The sequence below is a fragment of the Malania oleifera genome, chromosome 12 (genome assembly GCF_029873635.1).
Source record: "Malania oleifera isolate guangnan ecotype guangnan chromosome 12, ASM2987363v1, whole genome shotgun sequence".
Taxonomy (NCBI): domain Eukaryota; kingdom Viridiplantae; phylum Streptophyta; class Magnoliopsida; order Santalales; family Ximeniaceae; genus Malania; species Malania oleifera.
Window position 1 is genome coordinate 86,485,324 of NC_080428.1, and position 11,778 is coordinate 86,497,101.

At 33.6% G+C, this 11,778-nt stretch overlaps 1 protein-coding gene across 1 annotated transcript; it reads left to right on the forward strand.

The window, feature by feature from the left end:
• The first annotated feature begins 867 nt into the window (after positions 1-867).
• On the forward strand, positions 868-11,411 carry LOC131144837 (protein LAX PANICLE 2). Its single transcript, XM_058093720.1, has 4 exons — positions 868-2,026; positions 2,138-2,188; positions 2,364-2,436; positions 11,109-11,411. The coding sequence occupies exons 1-4, from the start codon at positions 1,236-1,238 to the stop codon at positions 11,277-11,279; spliced, it is 1,086 nt and encodes a 361-aa protein (XP_057949703.1). The 5' UTR covers positions 868-1,235; the 3' UTR covers positions 11,280-11,411.
• Positions 11,412-11,778: the final 367 nt, after the last annotated feature.

An 11,778-nucleotide genomic window follows, 5' to 3' on the forward strand; every position in this document is an offset into this window, starting at 1 on the left:
ATTGTTGTTTTCTTTTTTGAATTTATATACTTACACAAACGCATTGTTGTAATTTTTTTTCCTCATCTTGATTATTCAAAGTCAAAACCTTAATAAAACATCTCTACTTCTAATCAGTGTCATATAATACTTAATCAATGAGGTTTAATATATAATATATTTAATATATATATATATATATTAAATTTGGAATGCAGCAATCAAATTGCTGTTGTCATTAAAAAATAAGTCATGAAAAAAACTTGATGACATCTTAATATTAGCAAAGCATTCTACAAATGTACATTAATATGTGTGTGTGTGTGTATATATATATATATATATATATAAAATAATAATAATAATAATAAAATATTACTTGGGTTTTGCTAATGATATATATATTAATTATTATATATATTAAGGTGTGAAATTAGTAATAGAAGGTGATGCATTGAAATAAGTTTGAGAGCACTTCATCCGTAAACATGATTATGACGCAGCCAGAGTCAAAAGCAGCATAACGAGGAACTCGCGAAAATTCTCTCCATGACCAAGATTTGCTAATTGTCACCCGCTAACTTGCGCATTATAGGTGTGGGTTACCTATCCTAACACCCCCCCCCCCCCCGTCCCCGGAATGTCCCAGGAGGACCTCTTTGTCATATTGCTAAAAATGCAGACCCTTTTCGGTAATTTCGCTCCCCAAACATGCCCTAGCTTGTTCAACATAAAAGTTGTTACATGGACCTTCATTAACTTATTCTTTTCAATAAAAAACAGGTGGCACATACAAACTATACAATATAATATTATATGAAAGAAAAAAATTATATCATGTATATATTATATATAAAACTGATGACTGACCACCAATCTCCCTCTCTCTTTTCGGCAACTATTTCATCTCCACAAGCTTCCAAACAAAGAGAATTAATGGAAAGTGAGATTTGCAAGTTTTGTTCTTCTGGTGGTTGTCCTCTGATACGCTAGCTCTCCATGAAACTGAAACCCCAAACCACCTTCATCGTCTTCTCCATTCTCATCTTCATGGGCACGATCTCCTTCTCCTGCAATTCTTCTTCTTCGTCTTCATCAATTTCCAAACATGCCCGTGTCGATTAATCCGGCGCAGGATCCGCTCAACTCATGGACAACCTGAAGAAGAAGAAGAAGCAGATCGAGATTAGCGGCAGGAAGAAGAAGCAGAGAGATCAGAGAACATCAGTAGGGGTTTTGGGTTTTTGCGTTCTGGTATGACCATGGTTCCTTCTGTAGCTCGCCTCTCTGAAATTTTAAGCGCTGGAGGTCTTATGAGCCGATTAGAGGGTTTTAATCTTTATGATCAGTACAACAACAGTTCCATGGCGGAAGATGATTCCAGAACTAACAGTACTACTCTCAACGACGAACCAGCTCCCTCGAGCTCCAAGGAAAATAACATCGCTGCTCAAGACGACGAGAGAGAAAGCAATAACAATAATAATAATGAAGATAATGAAGCTGGGTGGCTTCAATTGGGTATTGGGGGAGGTCATGTGACCGCCGGCCACGACCCGACGACGTCCCGGCGAGGCGGACCAGTCGAGCTTGACCTCTTCTCCGGCTCGCCGCCGCAGGCCGCTACAGCTTCCCCCTCGTACCATGTCCCGGAGTTTCGGGTTCCTTCGGGTGCCGGAGGGTTCGGCGCTGCGACGTCGTTTTTGTGGCAACCGGGGAGTGGTGGGTCAGGGGGCGGTGCTTATTTTCCTCATCAAGAGATTAACTGGGCGTTTAGGCCTGTACCGGTGAGAAGTTTAGCTTCAGGGTTTTCGTCGTGTTCGTCTCCTTCGACTTCGTCGTCATCGCCGTCGTCTTCTGCGGCTTTGATGATGATGATGCCGCCGCCGCAGGCGGGAGGAGGGGCTTACTTCGGGAGACCGTTCCAAGTGGCGGGCGCCGCAGCAGTAGATGTGGGTGCAGGGCCGAGCTCCGACCTGAGAGTGATCGACGCTCCCCGTCGACCCCATTCGGGAATTTGGTGTATGCTTCAAGCCTCGCAAAATCAGTAAGTGCATATCTCATAAACGTAACTTAAATTACACACACACACACATACACACTCAAATTTAAAGCTAGGTAGGGATATTAATTTGAAGAACTTGATTTGTGAATGCAGAGCTAAAGAACCTTTTTTGCCTCAGATACCAAAGAGCTACCTGAGAATTAAGTAATTTCTTTATTTATTTTTGGGCCATTAATTCTAGATCTCTTTTGATTTTATTTTATTTTTTGTTTAAATTCAATTTTCACAAAAAGGGCTTTCACTTTTTCATATATATATTTACGAGTTCTTTTTGCTTTTTGCTCTTTTTTGGGGTTTGATGATATTGATGAGCTAGCAGAGATGGAAGGATGACAGTTCGATTGTTAGTGAAGTATCTGGTTAACAAGCTGGAACTGGGTAGCGAATCAGAGGTATTTATATTTATAACTTATATCCATCACTACTTGATCACCTTCTCATTATTCCTACTCAATTAATTTCCCTTCTCTCAGATTCATGCGCATTGTGTTTCTCAATTTTCATATATATGTCTGTAACACTCCCGGAAACTCCTAAATAAGCTATATATATAGCTGCATGTATAGAACAGAACCCACCGTCCGCCGGGCTGACGGTTGGTGCCGGTGGCCGGAAACATGACAGATACAGCAGAACTAAATACGAAAATATATATAATTAAATTACAATAGCTGTGATGATTAGAGAACATGCATTATATAAGTAAAAGTAGGTGGGAAGTATGCGTCTAGGGATGAAGGGATGCAGGCATATGTGTTCTCTTTTTGTACTCATTGGCCTCTTTATCCCATAATCCCCTTTTTGTCATAACCTTAATTCCTCCCAACGAAATGTTTGTTCAATTAAGGGGAAAAAATCCGATTATCATCACATTTATGTTTGCTCCCCATGATCCTCACGTGCCCAGCTTGTGCTTGTTCGTTATTAGGGTTTAAGAGCTAGATTGATTATATGATGGGATGATGATGATGATGAATCTAAGGTGGTTATGATGGTGGGTGTAGTAAGGTTGAAGGAGGTGAGTATGGTAGCTATAGGCTTGGTGGAGCAATGTGAGGGAATGCAGGAGATGGAGTTATCAGAAAACAACCTGACACCCTCTTCCCACCCCAAAACCAAATGGGAGTTGAATGGGCTTTCGCTATTCCACAAAATGGGTTTTTAGGTTTTACTGTTTTCTTCATCTAGCTCAGTCCACACCTGCACACATATGCATTCGTGAAAGCAAAGTTTCATTCATAATCATCATCCATCTCCCCCATATATGTATATATATATATATAAGAATGTGAGAAGCTTTGAGGCTAGGCCATTGGAAAAATACAGGTGAAAGAGAAATGGAGGTAGGTGTTCGTGATTGGAAACCTTAGAGTAGAAGATCTTCTAAGTTACTATATAGGTGCAATGCATGTGTGATATATATGGTCTGATCGGGAGAGTGATATACATGCATATAATATAATAAACACGTTCGTGTACGTATGTAAGTTCTCTGAAGCCTATTCCTCTCGAGTTGAAGGAAAACTCAAAGGTAAAACTAAGAGCTTAAGTTGTTTTAGAGGATGGAGTTATTATACATGTAGCATGTGCTGACACATCTATAATTCCATTAAGCCCAAAGTAGGACATGTCTAAGAATTTACATATACCTTGTGTCGAAATATTTGAGATTCGGATATCATATTGAAGAATCACTCAACCAAGATATATATTTTGTTAAGTTCTTCATTATCTATAATATTTTAGGTAGTATATAAGATTGATATAGATAGTTGGTCCCTAAAATTGTTTTTTTTTTTTTTTTATTGATACTCAAACCTAACACTTTTGGTATATGCTGGCCTAACCTTTTTTGAGGTGTCACTGATAAATTCAACACTAGAAAATTGATTTTTTTTTTTTCTTGTGAAGCCATTAGATGAGGGCCAAAGAGTAAGTTTAATTTATTATCTATCGTATATATTTTAGGTATAATTATTACCATGTTTATTTGAGAAAAAAGAAAAAATAAACCGAGAAAAAAGACATATAAGTGTTCTATTACAATTTAATTTTAATATGTTAAAAGATTTCCTTGAGATCAGTAAAGTTGCACTCATTTACGATCCATTGATCGAATTTGAATAAACTCGGACACCCAAACCTTTTGCGGAAGCAAACCTTGTGTTTCCATACAAAATTCCTGTCTCATCCATGGCTCATTTATTATTTGACAATCTATTCTCTAAACCAATATATCTTACTGTTCTATTAAACATATTCCAACAACACAAAACTCAATAAGCACAAAGCTCAATACCCAAGCATTAGGACATTATTTATTGAGACTTTAGTAAACTTTGATGCTTCACTTCACCCCTACAATATTCTAACTCCACTTCATTTTGCAATTAAATCATAGAAGTACTCTTTATGAAAAACTAAATATAGAAGAATTATGCTATTAATTAGAAAGTTCCTAGAAATACGTACACACTGTCATTTATAAGTAAATTAGGCTAGAAACTAGAGCACAAAAATCTCTTTATGTACACTAGTCTATGGTGAACTTTAATTAAGAGACAATGAGAAAGCACATTCTTAAATCTTTAGGTCATGCCCCAAGATCACCTTTAAGAATGATTTCACCCAAAAGTTTAAACCATTGTATAAACTAACACAAACGAAACAAATAATTTTTAATTTTTTTTGGAAAGAGTCGGAAATCACCCACATAGCGGTCCCATCTTAAGTTTATTAATAACGCTCACTTATGGCGGAAGAATACCGTAGAATCAAAAGGACACTTGGGGCTTACATAATAACTAATAAAATATAGGTTATTATGTAAGCCTACTTTTACGCTTTATGAATTTATGACTTCTTTAATTTGAATATAAATGGATTTAAATTTGCTTTTAAAAATATACAATATAGGTTCGGTATCGTACGATATAAGGTGATATCCCTAAGTTCTTACAATGAAAAATATAACTTTTGCCACTATTCGTTGTACTATTCTTAGCTAGTCACTCCTCCTGCTAGTGTTAAAATTAATCCTGTACACATTTGTGGGGTGTGTAGAAGAGAGAGATTTTGGTCTTAAAAATATGAGTATGAGAGGTTAGGTCTTAACCTTATGAAGGACCTTCTAGCTATGGAGTAAAACTATGAGGCCAAAATAGATAATATCCCCTTAGAACTAGAACGCACCATAATTTTTGCCACCAATAGTTTTATCATTAAAATAAACAACCATCCTTTATTGTTAAGACGCGAGGTAAGCTAATGCTAATCTAGCTAGAATTTCATAAAATGGCCAACCATTGGATTTTAAGCATGAGTGTGTGTTTGCTCAATATTGGATCAAATCATGCGTAATTTATAACTTAGGAGTTCGAATCGTGAGCAGTAGAAGATAAAATGATGAGTCACCTATGCTTCATTAGCCCTTTTGAGTCCAAAGATTTGTACGCGAGCATATTGAAATCCACCTAACAATTTAAATATTTACGGTTTTAATTTGAGTTATTTCATAATGTGTAAAGCATTCTTTTATGAAACATTGCATAATAGCTATCGAAAATAGTTCAATATGTCCACTATGATTGATCAATTTGACAACAATTATTTAATTGCTAAAATGATCTTCATATTTTATTTGCCTAATAGGCATAGTAGAGTGCTGTCAACAATATGGAATGTCAAATTTTATATCTTGATCATAGAGGTTTGGCATAAGTTGGTCAGCTCCCCTGTCATTTTTTATGTGTTGCTAGTGTAAAATTGAAAAACAAAAAACTAAAAGAATGAAAGGAAGTATCAACCTTGGTGACTCATGCAATGAGTAAATGCATGATGCCTAAATCTTTTTAAGGTTTGTGTGTGTGTATAACATATCTTGATCCTCAAGCATAGTCTAGTGGGCTTAGAGGTATGGATAAAGCAAACACTATCATTTTACCTTATGTTAAAATTCAATATAATTAAGAATGGGTGTTTAATTAGGATTTGAACCCTAGTTCTTTAGGTTAGAGATGCTTTGGTACCAAATAAGAATCACCTTTATATTTAGAGTCTAAGAAAAAGTTTTAATCTTTAATGTGTTAAATTCATTATAACAACAATATATATATATATATATATATATATATATATATATATATATATATATATGTCTACTTGTTTTGTAGGGCAAAAGACACTAACCACTTTTGAAGTTTCAAAAATTTCAGGTAGGTTTCAAGAATTCAAATGATCACCCTGAGATTTAACAAAAAAGATACAAACTTTTCCCTTATATTTAATTAAAAAACACAAATTTTTAAGAGGAGCTCTATGCCCTTTTGGCAAACCTTAGGGAAGGTATCCGTTATTTTTAAAATCTCAGGATAGGTTTATGGCATTCTTGAAACCTCAGGAGAAGTGAGTGTCTTTTGCCCTATTTTGTATTATAGGATATGTTTGCGTTTTCCGACGCTAATAATTTTTTTTTGTTTTTTTGTTTTTTTTTCATTCAATTTCTCACCATTTTTTGGTTCCTGTGGAGTTTATTGATATTATACTTGTTGGCAAAATACGCAAATGCCAATTTTGCCTTTAATAAATTAAGGATTTGTTTGGAATCAAGCATTTGCTTTTTTAGGGAAATAAAAAGAAAGGGATAAGAAAAAAAAAACTATTTCTTGTTCTAATATGATTAAAATTTAGGGAAAAAATAGTATGCTAATGATGTGTACAATCAATTTTTTGTTTAATAATCTAATATATCTTTTATTTTCTTCCTTACTTTCCTTGATAATTAATCAAAAACAAAAAAGTAGACTTCTATAAATTTTTCTTTCATTTTCCTAGTATTTTTCAAGTTCCAAATAGGGTCTAAAAATAACTATGCTATAGTTACTATTAATGAAATCATAATTGTGTAAATTTTGAAAAAAGAAATATAAAATTTGTTGTTTTATTTTGTTTAAATCCATATAAATCCTATTCCAAACCAAAATTCTAGCAGAAAATTGCAGAAATGCCCTATTCTTGATACAAGGAAGCCTTACTTTAAAGCAATATCAAATGAAGTTCTCTGCCCCAAAATTTTCTCAAGAAAATTGTCCTTAATTTTTTAAGTCTCTCAAATATTGGTTATCCAGAGAAAAGAAATCAGCTAATCGGTTTTTTAAAAAAAAATTTAAAAGATAAGATAATTGATTATTCAAAATATTTTTAAAAAATTTATTTTTTCTTGCCAAGAAAATATTTTGGAAAGGGAAAAAAAAAAAGATAGAGAAAAGAATGATGAGGACAAAATGGAAGCTGGACTAGTTCATTTGTACGTATTACAACTGAAAGCTTATAATTAATTTAATCTTGTGTGGGGAGCTTGTTGAATATTCCATTCTCCTATTAATTTAGTGTGGAATAATATTTGAACTATATATCTCCTGCAAGTATATGATGTCATTCTCTCCTTCTATATATAACAAATTAATTATTTTTCTTATAAAACAAAAGTTTATATAACAAAGTATCTTTCATATTGGTGAGGCAGTATTTATTAAGGTCAACCCTTAAACCCTAATTTAATTTGAATGCATCTCTCTTTCTTAGTTTCTTTCTCTCCCGATTTCTTGTATTGCATGCCATGGCCGCCATTAATGCATGCAGGAGGTGACAACCAATTACTAAATTAATTTAAACATGATCATGCTCACATTAAACACCTACGTCCAACAACAACCCAATCTCTCTCTCTCTCTCTCTCTCTCTCTAATGAGGTCATCTACCTCCAACAACAACCCAATCTCTCTCTCTCTCTCTCTCTCTCTCTCTCTCTCTCTCTCTCTCTCTCTCTCTCTCTCTCTCTCTCTCTCTCTCTAATGAGGTCATCTACCCTAAAGCTAGTTACCTTATATATATATATGCATGGGCAGGTGATATTGGGAATCATTCACACTTGTGACAATCAACATGTATAGTTAAATCAAAGTATAATAATAAGAATAATTTTTAAGATTTCTTAGAAAAAGTAATAATAATTTTTAAGGATTAGTTTAAATAGATACGAACGGACCGTAAGACTTCAAATAATAAGAGGTGTTTAGCTATTTTGCATCAGGGTGAATTGTTACAAACTTGAGCACGGTTGAGGGTGAGCCTCTGCTTCGGCCTTTGCCTCTTGTTTTGTGTCACTGGTGAGGTCTAAAAGGCTTGTTCGGATTTGGAGTTCCGAGTTACTAAAAATGAAAAGTAAAATTTTGATAATATATTGGCAGGTAGGATATATTAGGAAACAGTTCTGTTTGTCTCCACAATACCAAACCCCATCACCTTCCCCAAACATGCAACTAAGTACTCAATCATTAGCTTTTATCAGAGTGCACCAAAGATGAGATGATCATGGTCATGATCATATCCTTCCAACGTAACTTTATTTTTAATTCTCTTCTTCTTCTTCCTCCATCATTTACTATTACAACTCTCTCTCTCTCTCTCTCTCTCTCTCCAAGGACACATGTATCTTGGGTGATTTGATCCGATTTTTTGCATGTGGGGCTTCATTATTTTGTTTTCATACATGTGGACACATAAACACTATGAATATCATGCAATCATGATGATTAGCCACTAACTTTTAGATCATGCATGCATTTTTGAATTTCATAAATATTATTACAAAAATCAAAGCAAAATCCTAATTAAACAGTCATTAATTAAATTAAAATGGAATTTTATAAACTTTTCAAAGTAAGGTGGGTATTGAATTGAATTGGACAATTTCTTTTTGATCCTTTATTTTTTTATACACATTAATTTTTTAGAGTACTACATTGACTTTAAGATGTACCATAAAATATTTTTAAAAAAATTTTAATTTTGTTTTTATGTTGGCATAAACTATAGATATAGATATAGTTGACATGCACTCATTATAACCTATATAAATATTAAAAAAGAAAATTGATTGTGATATGAAATGATATCATATGATATGATATGAACACATCAAAATCATATCGTAGGGTCTTCAATATCACACGTGGACACTGTCCTTCTCACCACCCACCTCTCTCTCTCTCTCTCTCTCTCTCTCTCTGCATGCCCTAATCCATCTCTCTCTCTATCTCTTTCCTAAATTCTTCCTCTTTAATTTTTTTTTCTCTTTTAATTCCTGCTGAAAGGTACAATTGGGTAGCTCTATATTTAATTTGTCCTTAATTTCGTCACGCTTTCGCCAGCACATCTCAGCAATGCTGGGCCCAATGGGCCCTCCGTTTTCCCATGGACTGCCCTCCAAAAGGCCCATCAGACGCTGTGAGTGGTGCAAACTCTGCGTTAGAATTTTTAGGCCCTCATCATGGCATCCACAAACCAGCACCAAAAACAAATAAGCATCAAAATTAGTATAAATTGATAAATAATGAATATGATTAATTATATTTGAAGAAAATAATTAATTAATTAATTAATTAAAGCAAAAGCTGTAGTTGAGGAATTAATTAATTAATTAATGTACGTAGACGCATATATAGGTGGAATTGGGGGGAGTATTAATGTTGACCTTCAGATGAGGAAACAAGACTTTATGAAAGAAAGAAAGCAACGTGAAGAAGACGTGCATGGGATTGTTCATGCCTATACATGTGTTTCTTTTTTTTTAATTATTATCTTGATTTGTTGAGGGAGAAATAAGTGTTTAAATACGTAATACTGAAAGAAGGATTCATAAGTCAATCACATCAAAACTTAGGATTAATATAATGATATTTATTGCTTTTTTATTTTTTATTCTTTTATTTTTATTTTTTTGATAATTTGGGGGCTCCAACCACTATCGCGCCACTGTGGACACTTTGGTACAACACCAAATTCAGGGATGAAAGTTATCCACCCATTGATGCGCCCCTGGTAATTCACCAGGGTAAATTCTCAAGGAGAAATCGAACCCGTAACCTTAGGATCACCAAAGTCATGCTTGCCACTTGAGCCAATCTGGCTGTACTTTATTACTTATTTATTAACAATATAGCATAATTATTTAATGTTAGAGTTTCTCTTTTCAAAACAAAGTCTTTGTGTGTACATGCTTATTTATTTTCTTTTTTTATTTTATTTTATTTATATAAAGGGGCCAAGGTGGTGGTGGTGGATTTTGAAACTGGTGTATATCTATATATTTATTTTTATATATAATATATTAAAATAAAGTCCAAACGGATAATAATTTTGGCTTACAAGCAAAGCTTGGGTGGGGCCCCGTAATGATAAAAGTAGGGTCGGGGGAGCGGGTCGGGGCAGCCTCGAATTGTCGGTATGGACCGCTGACCGCTGACCCATATATTGCGTAATATATTTTGAATTTATGAGGAATCTTCCATTCACTATTCCCTTGGACTAAAATTTTTTATTTATGATCGTGTAGGGAAAAGTTAGAAGTAAAATCAACGAGTTATATATGAAAATTCTTCTTAATATTTGTCTTGTTTAGAATTATTTTAAAAAAATATTTAAGGCATGAATTAATAATATTAATCATAGAATATTTAAATTTGTTTATCTAAAAACATCTTAAGTAGAAAATATTGAAGATCGTTTTCTAAAATTTTACATTCGTACCAAGTATCAAAATTAGAATTGCTTTAATGTTGCATTTGAAAACATGAATTTTGTATTCTAAATTTAGATTTAAAAAGATTTCAATACAACTTTGTATTATATTTTATCCAAATCTAATACCATCCAAATTTAATATTAGATAAATTTTAATAAAAATCATATCTTATTTTTAAATATATAATTTATTTTTTATTTTATTTTTTTGATAACATGAGAACTTCAGTCATGATCGTGTCACTTTGAACACTATGGTGCGACACCAAATTCATGTTCACCCATTGACGCATTTATTTATAAATTTTTTAGATATCTTATGTGCATAATTACTATTTGTTATTTATAAGTCTTATGCACATATTTACTATTTGTTATTTATATATGCGTTCACGTTTAGTCATGATTAATATTTTATATATTTAAATATATGAATAGTGGGCATGCATGGTAACGTAGGTGTGCACACGTGTGAAAACAGGTAGAGATAACGTGTAGAGGGCAGCAGCTACTCCCGTTCTTGACTTTGGAGCACGTAAGGGATAACGTGTGGAGGACGACGAGGGGCAATTCCGTAACTTTCATTCCACTGCCGGACCACTCCTCAACGGCCGACCATGTCATGGTGATACACTATGGTAGGAGTGCCTAAATTAATTGATCGGTTAATTAATTAATTAATCAATTTTCTAAAGTATGAAATTAAATTCCTCCACCCATTAATTAATTGTCTAATTACTTATACTAATTTCATGTGGGCAGTCTACTCGCTGTATCATTGTTAAATTATGAGACCCCTTCTCTTCTCTTTCCTCTTTTTATTAATTTCTTAATTTTATTTCCTTATTAATTCTTTTTCACCCTTGTGAATTCTATACTTCTTTCTATTACTTAATTACCCCTCTCTCTTAATTGGAAAACAACTAGCTAATAGGTTAATCACTTCAAACAACCCGATTAATTTTTTTTACTTTTTATATATTTAGTTGATGATGGGGTTTGAGCAATCGATTACATGTTTATCTCTACGATTTGTAATTTGGCAGTCTATACCAACGTCAACGTAAATATATATTTAATTTCGTAAAGAATTGAGCTTAAGAGGTTAGATTGATATTTGTCCCAAATTAAATTATTTGTAGTTGGGTTAT

Bases quoted from the DNA above. Each gene is read 5' to 3' on its own strand.
- LOC131144837 (XM_058093720.1), top strand. From the start codon at position 1,236: ATGACCATGGTTCCTTCTGTAGCTCGCCTCTCTGAAATTTTAAGCGCT. The intron at 2,189-2,363 runs GTAATTTCTTTA...ATGAGCTAGCAG, and splicing joins AAGAGCTACCTGAGAATTAA to AGATGGAAGGATGACAGTTC. The intron at 2,437-11,108 runs GTATTTATATTT...GTGTGAAAACAG, and splicing joins AACTGGGTAGCGAATCAGAG to GTAGAGATAACGTGTAGAGG.